The sequence below is a fragment of the Chiloscyllium plagiosum genome, unplaced genomic scaffold (genome assembly GCF_037043375.1).
Source record: "Chiloscyllium plagiosum isolate Xiang-an unplaced genomic scaffold, Cpla_swu_hap1 HiC_scaffold_7, whole genome shotgun sequence".
NCBI lineage: Eukaryota > Metazoa > Chordata > Chondrichthyes > Orectolobiformes > Hemiscylliidae > Chiloscyllium > Chiloscyllium plagiosum.
This window is the reverse complement of record NW_028270145.1, coordinates 113,776,181-113,792,153: the sequence shown is the minus strand read 5'-3', so window position 1 is coordinate 113,792,153 and position 15,973 is coordinate 113,776,181. Positions and strand designations below refer to the sequence as shown.

Sequence of the window (15,973 nt, the reverse complement as noted above, 5' to 3'; positions counted from 1 at the left end):
AGTATTCTCCTGACTGCAACCAGTCTCTTTGCATTGCAAACTGTTCTTCCAGAAAAGTTGAAAATATTTATGTCTGTTCCTTCATAAACTAAAATTTCAGAGGACACATTTTCAACCTGTTTTAAAGTTCCTTTTTAACTGATGCTTCATACCAAGTGGGAGAAGGCAGTGCAGCAGAACCTGATCTGCCTGATATGAGCAGCTTCTTTTGAAGTTTTAAAATCTTCACTTTGCAGTTTATTTATGTCCCTCTTTCTTACGATATTGAGACCAGAACTGTGTACGGTAATTCCCAAGTGGGATAAATAATTTCTAAAGAAGTTCAAGGAGTAGGAGGAGTATTGCTAGAGGATGTTTCTGGGTCTAATTATTTTATTTTTGTTGTTGTTGGTTTTAAACCTTCCTTTCTAGGCGAGAAGCCACATAAATGTGAACTGTGCGATTTCACCTGCAGGGATGTAGGCTACCTATCGAAGCACATGCTCACGCATTCTGACGATAAGAACTACATGTGCACAGAGTGTGGTTACATCACCAAGTGGAAACACTATCTGACTGTGCATATGCGAAAGCATACTGGAGACCTGAGGTAATGCACTTTGTTGTATGTGAATTATATGCTTGTCCAAGAATGATAGGTGTCTTTCGGGGGGACAGTGCTAGGGAGTTATACCCATTATTCAAACACACTCATCCTGTGTACATTAGTGCACTGGAAAATTCCCCTTTTAACTATCTTGTCAGGTGCACTCAGGATAAGTTTGGCATTGGGTGAGATACAGAGTAAAGGATTGTATGCTCGTTTATACTGAAAGTAAAGCTATCTCTACATTGTCTCCATCAGACAGTCCCAAGACAGGGATAGCATGGCTTTAGATACAGAGTAAAGATGACTCTGCACTTTTAAAGTGAAAGTAAGGCTCACTGTACTCTTGAAGTGAAAGTAAAGCGCTCTCTGCAATGTCCCTGTTAAACAATCCCAGGACATAGACCATATGGAGTTAGGTACAGAATAACGTTCCCTCTACTCTTCTAAAATGACAGGAAAGCTCACTGTACTGTTCCAAATTGAAAGTCCCAGGATAGTTCAGAATTAGATACAAAGTAAACTAACATTGCTCTTTTAAAATAAAATTAAAGTTCCCTCAACACTGTCCTCATCAAACACACCTAGGACAAGTACATCACAGGATTATATACAGACTAAAGAGCTCTATACTCTCTTTAACTGAAATTAAAGCTTTCTCTATTCTAGTAAACTAAATGTAAAGCATCCTCAACACTAACCCAATCAAACACTCCCAGGACAGGGACAGCGTCGGGTTAGCTACATAAAGCACCCCCTACGCTTTTTATTTGAAAATAAAGCTCACTCTACACTGTCCCAATCAAACACACTCCTAGGGCAGGTACAGCACAGGGTTAGATACAAAGCAAGGGTTCCTTGACACTGCATCCTATCAAACATTCCTAGGACAGGGAAAGAACAGTCTCCTCTACAGTTTAAACTGAAAGTAAAGTTCCCTTGACGCTGTCTCCATCAAACACTCCTGGTATAGAGACAGCACAGGGATAGATACAGAGTAAAACACTGTCTGTATGTTCCCTAGCAAGCACTGTCAGGACAGGGACAGCACTGGGGTAGATACTGAGTAAAGTTCACTCTACATTTGTAAACTGAAAGCAAACTGAAAATAAAGCTGTTTTTATTATTTAAACTGAAAGCAAAGTTCTCTCAACGCTATCCATATCAATCACTCCCAGCACAGGTACAGTAAGGGGTTAACGACAAAGTAAAGCTTGCTGGAGTTGTGGATAGTGTGGAGGGCTGTTGTAGGTTACTACGGGACATTGACAGGATGCAGAGCTGGGCTGAGAAGTGGCAGATGGAGTTCAGCCTGGAAGCGTGAATTTGAATGCAGATTATAGGGTCAAAGGCAGGATTCTTGGCAGTGTGGAGGAACACATGGATCTTGGGGTCCATGTCCACAGATCCCTTAAAGTTGCCACCCAGTTTGATAGGGTTGTTAAGAAGGCGTATGGTGGCTTTCATTGGCAGGGGTTTGAGTTTAAGAGCCGTGAGGTTTTGCTGCAGCTCTATAGAGCCCTGGTTAGACCACACTTGGAGTATTGTGTTCAGTTCTGGTCGCCTCATTATAGGAAAGATGTGTAAGCTTTGGAGAGGGTGCAGAGGAGATTTACCAGGATGCTGCCTGGACTGGAGGGCATGTGTTCTGAAGAAAGGTTGAGGGATCTAGAGCTTTTCTCATTGGAGGGAAGAAGGATGAGAGGTGACTTGATAGAGGTGTACAAGATGGTGAGAGGCATGGATAGAGTGGAGATCCAGAGACTTTTCCTCAGGGCAGAAATGTCTATCACGAGGGGGCATAATTTTAAAGTAATTGGAGGAAGGTTTAGGGGAGATGTCAGAGGTAGGTTCTTTACACAGAGTGTGGTGAGTTATGGAATGCACTGCAAGCAGTGGTAGTAGAGTCAGATACAGTAGGGACATTTAAGCGACTGTTGGATAGGCATTTGGATGATAGTAAAATGAAAGGTATGTAGGTTACTTTGATCTTAGAGTAGGATAAAAAGTCTGCACAACATCGAGGGCTGAAGAGCCTTACTGTGCTGTACTGTTCTATGTTCTATGTTTTAAAGTTATCTGTACACTGTCACCATCAAACACTCCTTGGACAGGGACAGCACGGGGTTAGATAAGTAAATTCCTCTTTATTCTTTTAAACTGAAAGTGATCTGAAAGTAAAGCTGCCTCTACACTGTCAACATCAAAACCTCCCAGACAGAGACAGCATGGTATGTTGATATCAGCATATGGGAAGGGGAGGTAGGACCCCTTGAAATGCGTATTTGAAACCTGGTTGGAAAGTTTGCAGTGTTTTGCTAAAGCCGTTGTAAGAAAATACCTGTTGGAAGAGAAGGGGAAAGAGAAATACCTTACTAGCCCCCTCTTACTGAAATTGGTTGTTTTGTCATTGTGCTTGTACTGTCCTTGTCTTGCAGGTACCATTGTAATCAGTGCTCGTATCGTTGTCACCGTGCAGACCAACTCAGCAGCCACAAGCTCCGACACCAGGGCAAGTCGCTGATCTGTGAGGTGTGTGGCTTTGCTTGCAAGCGGAAGTATGAACTTCAGAAGCACATGCAAGTGAAACATTCAAAGGACTACCAGATGCCCCTCTACCAATGTCAGTACTGCAGCTACCAGACGAGATACAAGCAGGCCCTCCTGAACCACGAGAACTGCAAGCATACTAAACATAAGGAGTTCCGCTGTGCCCTGTGCACCTACAAGACTTTCAGTAACACTAGCCTCTTCTTTCACAAACGCAAGGCCCATGGCTATGTGCCTGGAGACAAGGACTGGTTGGAGAACTATGCCAAAGAGGAGATGGCAATGAACTCCAACCACATTCTTCTAGGGTACGGTGACACGAATCTCCCTTTTTCCGGCTCATCCCAGACGGAAATGGCTGTCGTGACTCCAAGAAGTGAAGGGTGGCAGAAGAATTCAACTGCAGTGGAGGACCAGGAGAAGTTGTACCAGCAGCAAGACTTTGTGAGCCCTCTCCTTGGGCAAGAGGCCTCTCAACCTGGGGAAGAAATGCAGAGTGGTACCATGCCACACGAACCCACACAGTTAGAGCAGCATCTGGTGTACTCTGCTACGGCAAGGCAGGAGGCTCAGCCTCTCACCACCCACCCAGGTGGCACTGGCTCGGGAATGAGTCGTGTTATGGAGACAGAATTTCAGAAAGGTTTGGGAGGAAATGGCTCACAACTAGAGGAAGTGTTTGAAGCACAGCTGGAGTTTCATAGTGCCCCATCAGATGAAGTAGCAAAGCAGCTTTCAGACTCCCAGCTGCCAATCTTGGACTCCTGGGGACCGTGTGATACTGGAACCATATACAGGGACTTTGGACTTAACACTGGGGTCCATGTGGAGGCTAGCGATGGCAACGATGAGGCTGACATTGGAGAGCACATTGAGGATGAAGAAGCTGATGGTGGGGAACACATCATAGGGACTCAAGAAGAAGTAGGCCACAGTGTTGATGTCTTTGCTGATGAAGATCAGAGTGGCAGTTATGAACTTCCAGGTAAAAGTGAAGGAATTGGCAGATCCTCCCAGATGGAGGATGATACTTCCACAAATGTCAAGGCCAATGGGACGTGGATCAGTGTGATGGAGTCTCACCTGACTCAACCCAGCAATGAAAACGGGGACACGGCCGCATTTCCGGACACGGAAGCTGTGAATCAGGTCAGTCCTGAAAGTCAGGAGCAGGCGCAGCTCTCCCAGTCGGAATCTGAGATTAAGGCTTTGCGGAAGCAGGACAAACAGCAGGCGCAGGCCCTGGTCTTGGAGGGAAGAGTACAGATGCTGGTGGTGCAAACAGACGCCCAGGTGTTCAAGTGTGAGAGGTGCTCATACGTCACCAGGAAAGAGAAAGCCATGGTCCTCCATACAAAGTCTGGCTGCCAGAATAAGAAATCGCCCCTAGTGTGCACTGCCTGTGGAGCCACCTTTAAACAGCAGAGAGGACTCAATACGCACTTGCAGAAGAAATGTCCTGTCATCGTAAAGAAACACAAGCTTTATGTACGACAAGCAAGAGTGACAGAGTCCAAACTGGAGCTGGTAGGAGAGAAGGAACAAAGTGTGGAATCAGAGGTGAGGAAGGTGAGGGCGATAGCAAAGAACAAAGGCAAGTGCACCAATGTTGGTGCAAGTAAGTGGCAGGAGCTGAGCCCAGTTCCAGTGCAACCTGACCAGCTGCTCACTAAAGTAACTGATTGTGGAGTGAGCAAAGATCATGTCATTGAAGACTTATCTATTTCTGCCGCAGAGCAAGACCAGCCTGAAGGAGAGCTCCTTGCTACTTGTGAGGGGGTGGAGGCCGGATTCTTCACAGATGAGGCATTGGCCGGTGCTCCTCCGGTCCTAGATGAGAATCTTCCATCGACTCAGAGAGAAGGGACACCAGAACACACACACATTGCTGAGCAGTCACAGCAGGAGTCAGGGACATGCAAGTTCCGGTGTGAACAGGGCAAGTTCTCCTGTGCCTCATGCCCTTTTGTCTGCTCCAGTGAGTCAGATATTGGCAGCCATGTGGCTGGTGGCTGCCCAGAGCCCCTCAAGCTGCCCTGTGGATTCTGCGACTTGCTGTTCCGCTCCGAGAGGGCATTAAGGAACCATCAGGCCATCAAGCACACTCAGGAGGAGGAGCTATCAGACCAGAGCGATTCAGATGAGCTGGAGAAAGGATCTTGTAGTGAGGATGAGGGGAATGGAGATTCTGGGGAGGGAGACAACCTAGAGGACAGCGATGGCTCAGAGCTGGAGGGCAGCCCCAAGCAGAGACGTTTCTTCTGCTCCTCGTGCCCCTTCAGCTGTTACCAGGAGCGAGCCTTGGACACTCACAGGAAGAAAGGCTGCATGAAGCCTGGCGAGCTCCAGTGCAGCCTCTGCTCGTTTGTCTGCAAGTCGGCCGTGGCCCTCAAACACCACACCCACCTGCATGGCAAGAAGTGCTGCCGCAAGAGGCCCCGCTTGAGCTGCCAGCTGTGCCCGTTCACCTGTAAGCAGGCCCGATGCCTCAAACAGCATGTGGCCATTAAGCATGATGGTGTTAAACCCTACAAGTGCCACTACTGTGACTTCAGCACCACCCGGCGCTACCGCCTTGACGCACACGAATCCCTGCACACTGGTGTCGGCCGCCTAGCATGTGATTCCTGCCAACAGACCTTTGGCACCGGCTCCAAGCTGCGGATCCACAAGCTGCGAGTCCACGAGAAACGGCCCACCCACTTCTGCACCCTGTGCGACTACAGCGGCTATAACCAAAATGACATCACCCGGCACGTCAGCAGCTGCCACGCCGGTGAGCCGAGCGCGGCCTGCGGGCGCTGTGACGCCCGCTTCAGCTCAGAGGGTGCTCTCAAGCAGCACTGCCTGCGGAGGCATGAGGAGAAGGTGTGCCACGGCTGCCCATCCTGCGTGTTCGCCTGCTACAGCGAGTCCACCCTGCGGAGCCATGTCCAGAGGCAGCACCCGCAGCTGGAGTGCTCCTCCTGCAAAGAACGCTTCGAGAAGCGAGACCAGCTGGAAGAGCACAAGAAGGTCCACTTCAGCCACCACTGCCCGCACTGCGACTTCGCCACTCGGGAGCGGCAGCAGCTCATCCAGCACCTGCTGGATACCCATGAGGACGAGGAGGAGGCAGATGGCAGTGAGGAGGGAAAACCCTTCCATTGCCCCTTCTGTGAGTTCACCTGCCGCCACCAGATGGTATTTGACTATCACATGAAAGCTCATGGTGGCACACGGATGTACAAATGTACCGACTGCGACTATACCACCAAAAACCGACAGAAGATCACATGGCACATACGCATTCATACCGGGGAAAAGCCCTACAAGTGCCACCTCTGCAACTATGCCTGCGCAGACCCATCGCGTTTGAAGGTGAACTGATTTTCATTGGCATATGTTCACCACTCGTTCCACAGCAAGGTTCATTCACTACATGTGCTCACTCACCGTGCCTGCGCGCGTGCACACACACATGCGCGCACACCAGTTTTGAAATTCCTCCACCCTTTTTATCTCTGTAATCTCCCCCAGCCTTTCAGCTACAACACTGGGTTAGATACAGAGCAGAGCTGCCTCTATACCATCCCATTCAATACTCCCAGGACAGGGACAGCACAGAGTAAAGATTCCTCTATACTATCCCCATCAAGCATTCTCAGGAAAGCTACAGCGCAGGGTTAGATACATTAACAAAGCTCACTTTGCACTGTCCCCATTAAAAACTGAAGGACAAGTACTGTACTGGGTAAGATATGGAATAAAACTCTCTCTCTCTACACTGTCACCCATCAAACACTCCCAGGAGAGATACAGCACTGTTATATACAGAGTAAGGCTCCCTCTACACTGTCCCTATTGTATACTCTCAGGAAAAGGACAGCATGGGATTAGATACAGAATAAAGTTCACTATACACTGACCCCATCATATGCTCTCAGGAAAGGGACAAAATTGGGTTAAAATCAGAGTAAAGCTCCCCTACACTCGCCCCTTTCAAATTCCCCAGGCAGTGTTCTGTATGTGGTTAAATATTGATTAAATCACACCCCATATTGTCCCCATCAAACACTTCCAGGATGGGTGCAACACAGTGTTAGATACAGAGTGAAACTCCTACTCTTTTTAAACTGAAAGTAAAGCTTCCTTGACACACTCTGTCAAACACTCCCAGGACTGGCATAGCATGGGGTTAAATACAGAGTAAAGCTCTGTCTACTCTGTTATGTTTTAGAATCCTGATTTTGGAAACCCCCTTCCCCTAAATTTTCCCCAGTTTCTGGGTCTGTTTTGTTATTTATTTGCCAGCCTTTTGAGTGCTGCAGTAATTTCTTGACTCATTTCAAAATTCATAATTTAATGACTTGACTGATCTCAATCTGAGAATCAGGGACTTGATGCCTGCCTGCATGATGCAGTACCAGCAAAAGTGAGGAAACTTGATTCTTTTGAGAACAAAGCAGCCAGCTTGAGTGGCACCACATCCACAAGCATCCACTCCCTCTGCCATTGATGCTCAGTAGCAGCAGTGTGTACTATCTACATGCACTGCAGAAATGCACCACCGATCCTTAGACAGCATCTTCCAAACCCACAACCACGTCCATCTAAAAGGATAAGAGCAGCACGTACTTGAGAAAACAACATCTGCAAGTACCCCTCCAAGCCATTCACCACCGTGACATGGAAATTCATCGCCGTTCCTTCACTATTGCTTGGTCAAAATCCTGAAATTCCCTCCTTAAGATCACTGTGGGTCACCCTACAGCACATGGACTGCAGTGGGTCAAGAAGGTAGCTCACTTTCTCAAGGGCAACCAGGGCCAGATGATAATAATTCTGGTCCAGTCAGCAATGTGCAAGACCCTTGAGTGAATTTTTCTTAAAGTGGAGGGTCGATAGGTGTTCATAAGACTTGGCTAGAATCATACAAACTAATTTTCACCTTCCTATTTCAGTGAATGTAGCAGCAGCTGCCAAATTGTTCCAGTTTAGAATAGGTGAAGTGATTCAGAAAAAGGTAAAGACTATCATCATCAGTTCATTTATTCAATAATCCTTGGGGAAAAATGTCAGGGAAATTTATAGAGTCAAAGAGCCCTGGAAAAAGCCCTTCTTGTTCTTGATTTAAGTAAAAGCTTTACTTCTGTAAAGGATCCCAAAGCTCTCCACTGTCAGTGCCTTGACCAACACGAGCCTGATAACCAATAGATTAACTTAAAATTCATCTCATCTGGTCCAACCCTGCAACCCACAAAATGTGCACTTGAACATAGAACAATACAGCGCAGAACAAGCCGTTCGGCCTTCGATGTTGCACTGACCTGCGAACCAATCTAAGCCCATCACCCTACACTATCCCATCAACATCCATGTGCTTATCTAAGGACTGTTTAAATGCCCCTAATGTGGCTGAGATAACTACATTGGCAGGCAGGGCAATGAGTGAAGAACCTGCCTCTGACATCTGTCTTAAATCTATCACCCCTCAATTGGCAGCTATGCCCCCTCGTACAAGCAGATGTCATCATCCTAGGAAAAAGACTCATTGTCCACCCTATTTAATCCTCTGATTATCTTGTCTAACCTGACAATTCTGAATTTAGTTGTACTTTTTCTGATCTAAATATACCATATGCAGTCCTAATTAATGTAGTCTCCTTTGTGGTAGGAGAACCAAACACAGACTGTTTTGTGGAGCACCCCCTTTCATTCTACAAATATGCCCAAGAGCTTTCAGGCATCTGTCATTTTAATTCTGTGTCCCAGTCCCTACTCTGACCTTTTTGTCAGTTCTTCCCTATACTGTAAAGTTAAGGATAAACTTGAACAACAACATTATTTTCGATTAGGTATATCATAGCTTTCCAAATTCAACATCGAGTTTTGATAATTTTATGTAATAATAACCTTTGCATCCATTTCTTTTGAACAGAACTTAAAAACATAAACTTGATTCTGCTATAAACGCTTGCAACTTCTTTAAGCCCATCTTTGTTTCTTTTATTTGTCACATTGCTATCACATTTTGCCTTTCACAATCTGCTCTTTCGTTATTTTAATGTCTTCTCTCTTTCACACTGTTGCGGACCTTTTGCTTTAATTCTTCCCTTTTTTTTTCTGCATCTTTAATTGTTTATAACTAGTTACAACTCTAACTATTTTCTACTTCCGAGAAAAGATCACCACCCTTAAAACTTAGAACATAGAACATAGAACAATACAGCACAGAACAGGCCCTTCGGCCCACGATGTTGTGCCGAACATTTGTCCTAGCTTAAGCACCTATCCATGTACCTATCCAATTGCCGCTTAAAGGTCAACCAAAGATTCTGACTCTACCACTCCCACAGGCAGCGCCTTCCATGCCCCCACCACTCTCTGGGTAAAGAACCCACCCTGTGGGTGTTATTTCTCTATAGATATGCCTGACCTAAGTGTTTCCCAGCATTTTCTGTTTTTATTTGGATTTCTGACATCTGCAGTATTTGCTTTTGTACTGGGCAGAGATTGGCAATTGTTAGTCTTCAAAATTAGAAGAGCAAATTGATTGTTTTATATTTTTGAAAAAAAAACATAGATTTTTTTTCCAGACTATTTTTATTTGTCTACATTTAAGAGAAAAAAAAATCCCTTTGTAAATCACTATTACGATTTTGTTCAGTTTTGATGTCTTGATTTCACACGGATAGCCAGGTGATGGGAACATTTATTTGGCTGGTACCTAAGATCAGAGGCTTCAGTTTTGAGAGAGATTGAGAGAAATGGGCTCTTTTTTTCTCTTCTTTTAAAAAGAATGTTGGGAGGAGCTCAAAATTAAGGCTTTGACAGTATGTATGAGAGATATTTCCACTGTTAAGGGATTGAAAAATTGGAGGGCAGAAAGTTAAGACATTACAAAGACAAAAAGAAAGATACTGTGATTTATGTTTTTGAATGTAGCGATGTTCACGTCTGAAATACTCGTGAAGAAATAGTGGCAGAATCCTCACGCCTGTCCTTTTTAAAAGTAAATAAATTCTCAAACATTTTAAAAGATATGTGAGTCACACTGAACAGCACTTTTAGAGAATTAGCACCAGCATAATGAACCCATTTGACTTGAGTACTGTAGCTTAATTGTTTCTGGATAATAATAATGGGTACCTTGCAGCATGTCTTTTTGAATTCGAGGACTTGAGCGCAAAACTCTATGCTAACACTTGTGTTTTGGGAGTGCTAGATTGTTGCAAATGTTTTGCTTGTGATGTTAAACAAAAGCCATGTCCACTGGTTTGGGTGCATATAAAAGATCCCATGGCATAATTTTCATTAATTTAGCCTCTTTAATCTGACCTTATAGAGGTTCACAAAATCATAAGGGGCATGGATTTGATACATAGACAAAGTCTTTTCCTTGGAGTTGGGGAGTCCAGAACTAGAGGGCATAGGCTTAGGATGAGAGGGGAAAGATATAAAAGAGATCTATGGGGCAACCTTTTCGCATAGAGAGTGGGACGTGTATGGAATGAGCTGCCAGAGGAAGTGGTGGAGGCTGGTACATTTGCAACATTTAAGAGGCATTTGGATGGGTATATGAATAGGAAGGGTTTGGAGGGATATGGGCCGAGTGCTGGCAGGTGGGACTAGATTGGATTGAGATTTCTGGTCGGTGTGGACAGGTTGAACTGAAGGGTCCGTTTCCATGCTGTACATCTCTATGACTCTAAATCACCTCTTAGCCGCCTTCTGTTCAATGAGAACAAACCCAAGTCCCTCAGCCTTTCCTCATAAAACCTTGCATCATAAAACAGGGAACATTATGCTGATTTTTAAGCTGAAACATTATGGATGAATGATAAAACATTTGGGATGTTTTCCTCTGATATCTTATAAATGAATGAATATAATAGTCACTGCTATGCTGTAGGAAGTGGAGCAGCCAGATTTTGTTTCTAGTATTCATTCAGGGATGGCGGTGTTTGCCTTGATTGTTTGTTCGAATCTCTGTAACTTTCCAACTCTGAATTAGGAGAGTATTATCCATTGAACTACTAAGGTTTACGTGTGGAATCTTTCTGCCAGAGACCATTCTGAACTTTTTTTGTGTTATGGGTTCATTTAACATTACTGCTCACAATATTCCATGTAAAAATCTACAAGCAAGTTTCATATCTCATTCTGCCCAGTGTATCTCCTCAAACAGATCCCACCACCAGAGCTAAACCAGTACTGTACCACAGACCTGTCCCCACCAGTACCCCAGTTGCCTGGTATGGAAGGAAGATCGTATGAGGATAGACTGAGACACTTGGGGCTGTTTTCATTAGAGAAAAGAAGGTTTAGGGGTGACTTGATTGAGGTGTACAAGATGATTAGGGGGTTAGATAGGGTTGACAGTGTGAACCTTTTCCCGCGTATGGAGTCGGGTATTACAAGGGGGCATAGCTTTAAATTAAGGGGGGGTAGATATAGGACTGAAGTTCGGGGTAGGTTCTTCACTCACCGAGTCGTAAGTTCATGGAATGCCCTGCCAGCAGCAGTGGTGGACTCTCCCTCTTTATGGGCATTTAAGCGGGCATTGGATAGGTATATGGAGGATAGTGGGTTAGTATAGGTTAGGTGGGCTTGGATCGGCGCAACATCGAGGGCCAAAGGGCCTGTACTGCGCTGTATTCTTCTATGTTCTATGTTCTATGTTATGCAGTGATAGACCTGTACCCCAGTGTTATACAGTGACAGACCTGTCCCCACCAGTACTGTACCCCAGTGTTATACAGTGACAGACCTGTCACCACCAGGACTGTACCCCAGTGTTATACAGTGACAGACCTGTCCCCACCAGGACTGTACCCCAGTGTTATACAGTGACAGACCCATACTCCAGTGTTATACAGAAATAGACTATATTCCAACAATACAATGCCATAGTTATCTCACCACTAGAAGTGTTCTTGACAGGGATGAAACACTGAATCTATCGTTGTTGTCTATAAACTTTCTGCAGTTCAAGTAGCTACTTTCCATTTTCCCAGCTTTACTCATCACTAGTGTCTGGAAACGCTACCAATAGGTTAATTCGGGAGGATGTTGGTAGCTGTACATTCACCAAATTTTTCCCTCTCTTCGTCAGTACCATATGCGGATCCACCAAGAGGAGAGGAAGTATCTGTGTCCAGAATGTGGCTATAAGTGCAAGTGGATTAACCAGCTTAAGTACCACATGACGAAACACACGGGTAAGAGCTAGCAGGAGCACAATGCCAGGTCACAAGAACTATATTGCCTGATAATCAAAGGAGAGCTCTAGATTGGCTATATAGTTCAATTCCTGCTGGGGAGACGTATATTCTGCAATTGTGCCTTTGCAACTAAACTTTTCATCACATTTAGTGCGTTTTGAGTAAGTTCCGATTATGCGGCTAACCCAAGCAGGGGCTCCTGCTTTATTTATTTTGATTCTTTCGTAGCATGTAGTTGTTACCAGCAAGGCTACCATTTGTTGCTCATCCCTCATTGCCCCTTGAACTGCCCTTGACTTGCTAGGTCATTCCAGAGGGCAGTTAAGAGTCAGCCGCCATTGTTATGGATTCGAATCAGATGTAGGCCAGACCAGGTAAGGATGGCGGATTTTCTTCATTAAAGTGCATTAGAGAGCTAGGTGTGTTTTTATGACTTCGGTTGGTTGCATGGTCACAGTTAGGCCAGCTTTTTATTCCAGAGTTTTTAAAAGATTATTCAATTCAAATTTGACCATCTGCCATACTGGGGTTATCTCTGATTCAGATTCCCAGTCCATTGGCATTACTACCACACACCTTGTCCCCAGTGAGTTTATAGTGACATTGGGATCCGATTCAGAGTGTGTAGGTCACCAAACTAGGAATGCTAGTAACTGTTGCTGGACTCCAAATAGCACATCTAGCCAAGTGTGGGAATGCAGTTAACTCTGGTAACTGTTCAGTGTATCTGGTTTAATATAGAAGTAGTATTGTTAGCATGTCTAGTGAATGCTGTTGATCTGGATAGCTAGGCTAGTGCCACTGTTTAAATGTTGGGGTAACTTGATTAGGATTACTGGTTAAAGGTAATAGCACAGTAAATTGGTCAGTGCTGTCCTGTATAGTGTGTGCAGGCAGAGGAATTGTGGTTAGTGTGTGTGATTATGAATGTTGGGGCTGGGTAATGTCCTTGCTGTGTCTAATTGATCACGGCTTCCTTGTTCCCAGGTGCCAAGCCCTATCAGTGTGATGAGTGTGATTACTGCACCAACCGGGCAGATGCACTGAGGACCCACAAAGAAACCCGGCACAAAGAAACGCGGGGCTTCATCTGTGAGCAGTGCGGGAAGGGCTTCAAGACTCGCTTTCTCCTGAAGACCCACCTGAAGAAGCACAGCGAGGCCAAACCGTACGTCTGCAGTGTGTGCTGCCGTGGTTTCCGCTGGCAGGCAGGCCTGCGCCACCATTATCTCACCCATACCAATGAGCACCCCTTCTTCTGCCGCCACTGCAGCTACAAAGCCAAGCAGAAGTTCCAGGTGGTCAAACACATCCAGCGGCACCACCCTCTGAAAGTGTCAGGAGACCCAGCTGAGGGAGTGGGCAAGGTGCAGGTGAGTCACCCCCACAGCTCCCTGGGAACTGACAACAAGCCGCTCCTCAGCCTGACCACCAGCTCCTAGTTACTAAGGCAATATTGGGAGCTTTTACCTTCAGGTGCTCAGCGACGGCTACGTGTGGGGCTGGTCCACGTCGCTTGAGGTTTGGATGCTGCAGTAACCAGAGACGCATGTGTGTGTTCGTGCACAGTGTGATGCGCATTACTGCAGAGAACCCCAAAGGAAAAGGGCCAGGAAATCTCCATATTTAAAAATAGGAGCAACCTGCTATTCCCTTGTATCAAGTTGAGATTCAATACCCTGTTGGGGCCAAGAATATGAATCCTGCAACAAATTTCTTCGGGAAGAGCTGGCACTTTTTTAAAATGGAGAAATGACGTGCCAGAGAAGCACCTTCAATAGAGAAGAATGACTTCTCTCAACAACGTCCTGAGGTGGATTGCTGCATTGCCGCGTTGAAAGAACATTCTGAAATGCAGAGAGGAAGACACCAAGCTTTCTAAAGGAAGAGAGGAAACTGTAATGTCGAGGCAAGATAATTGACTTTTGTGGCTGTGTTTGCTTCATGTTACGTGGGGTTTGAGAAATATGTTGACCAGCCAAGCCACTGCTGAAGGATAGAATTACCGAAGAGTGAAATTGTGTGGGCTTCCCACAATCAATCTCGTGGTATAACAGGACGGTTAGTTATAACATTTTCACAAGATGTGGATTAGTACCGGACAATGTGTGAATACTGGGGTGGAATGCACAAAAATCAGAAAATCACCATTGGATGGAGAATTTGTCGGAAAGTTTGTGCCATTGGAATTTATAGGGGACCTGTTCAAACAGGAGGTTTCCCTTCCTTCCCCTTCTCACCCAAGCCTCGTATTTGTCACTGTCTCACAATGCATACATTAAAGTACAGCAATTGCCACAGCAGTGGTGATCTAAAAAGAAACAAGTGGACACAGTTGTTTACAGAGCTATGTTTGCTTAGAGCACTGAGCATAGGAGTCACATGGAGAGTGAAAATAGGGTGGGTCTTGAACTGAGTAACTGCATGGCAAGGATTTTTTAAAAACTCCTTAGCTGCTTTGTCTGCTGACTTTTTTTCCTCTTTTAACTATTAAACTTTTGCTCCATAAATCCACCTCCTGTATTTTTAGAGACTGTTTGGTTTCTTCAGGTACTGGTGGAAAGGAGCATTGAGCTTTGCCTGAGATTTATTGTTATACAGCATGCAGTTTATATGCAGGCCATTCACCCAACTGGTCCACGCTGGTCTTTATGTTCCATGTAAACTTCTTCCCACTCTAACTTAACTCGCCCAACCAGCATATCCTTCTGGATGTAGGTTTGCTCGCTGAGTTGAAAGGTTCGTTTTCAGATGTTTTGTCACCATACTAAGTAACATCTTCATCGAGCCTCCGGATGAAGCATGGCCCGCTTTCTATTTACGTGTTTAGGTTTCCTTGGGTTGGTGATATCATTTCCTGTGGTGATGTCATTTTCTGTTCTTTTTCTCGGGGGTGGTAAATTGTATCCAAGTCAATATGTTTGTTGATAAGAGTTCTGGTTGAAATGCCACGCTTCAAGGAATTCTCGTGCGTGTCTCTGTTTGGCTCGTCCTAGAATGGATGTGTTGTCCCAGTCGAAGTGCTGTCCTTCCTCATCTGTATGTAACGATAATGAGTGAGAATGGAACATGTCTTTTTATGGCTACTTGATGTTTACATATCCTGATGGCTAGTTTTCTGCCTGTCTGTCCAATGTAGTGTTTGTTACAGTTCTTGCACGGTATTTTGTAAATGACATTAGTTTTGTTTGTTGTCTCTATAGGGTCTTTCAAGGTCATTAGCTGCTGTTTTAGTGTGTTGGTGGGTTTGTGGGCTACCATGATGCCAAGAGTTCTGAGGATCTTGAATACATCTCGGAAATGACTGCCAGACTACTCAGACCTCTTGGCATCATTGGTAGCCCACAAACCCACCAACACACTAAAACAGCAGCTAATGAACTTGAAAGACTCTATACAGACAACAAGCAAAACTAATGTCATTTACAAAATACCATGCAAGACTGTAACAAACACTACATTGGACAAACAGGCAGAAAACTAGCCACCAGGATACATGAACATCAACTAGCCACAAAAAGACATGATCCACTCTCACTAGTATCCTACATATAGGTAAGGAAGGACACCACTTCGATTGGGAAAACACATCCATCCTAGCACAAGCCAAACAGAGACACACACGAGAATT

The 15,973-nt window shown here is 45.1% G+C and overlaps 1 protein-coding gene across 3 annotated transcripts in view; it reads left to right on the top strand.

The window, feature by feature from the left end:
* znf142 (zinc finger protein 142) overlaps nt 1–15,156 on the top strand; it is a 42,590-nt gene extending 27,434 nt beyond the window's left edge. For all 3 annotated transcript variants that reach the window (XM_043694344.2, XM_043694347.2, XM_043694346.2), the window contains 4 exons: nt 412–589; nt 3,025–6,496; nt 12,234–12,339; nt 13,330–15,156. In XM_043694344.2, the coding sequence (XP_043550279.2) occupies nt 412–589; nt 3,025–6,496; nt 12,234–12,339; nt 13,330–13,784 (4,211 nt within the window). In that variant the 3' untranslated portion in view covers nt 13,785–15,156. The remainder of the gene's footprint in view (nt 1–411; nt 590–3,024; nt 6,497–12,233; nt 12,340–13,329) is intronic.
* The last annotated feature ends 817 nt before the right edge of the window (nt 15,157–15,973 follow it).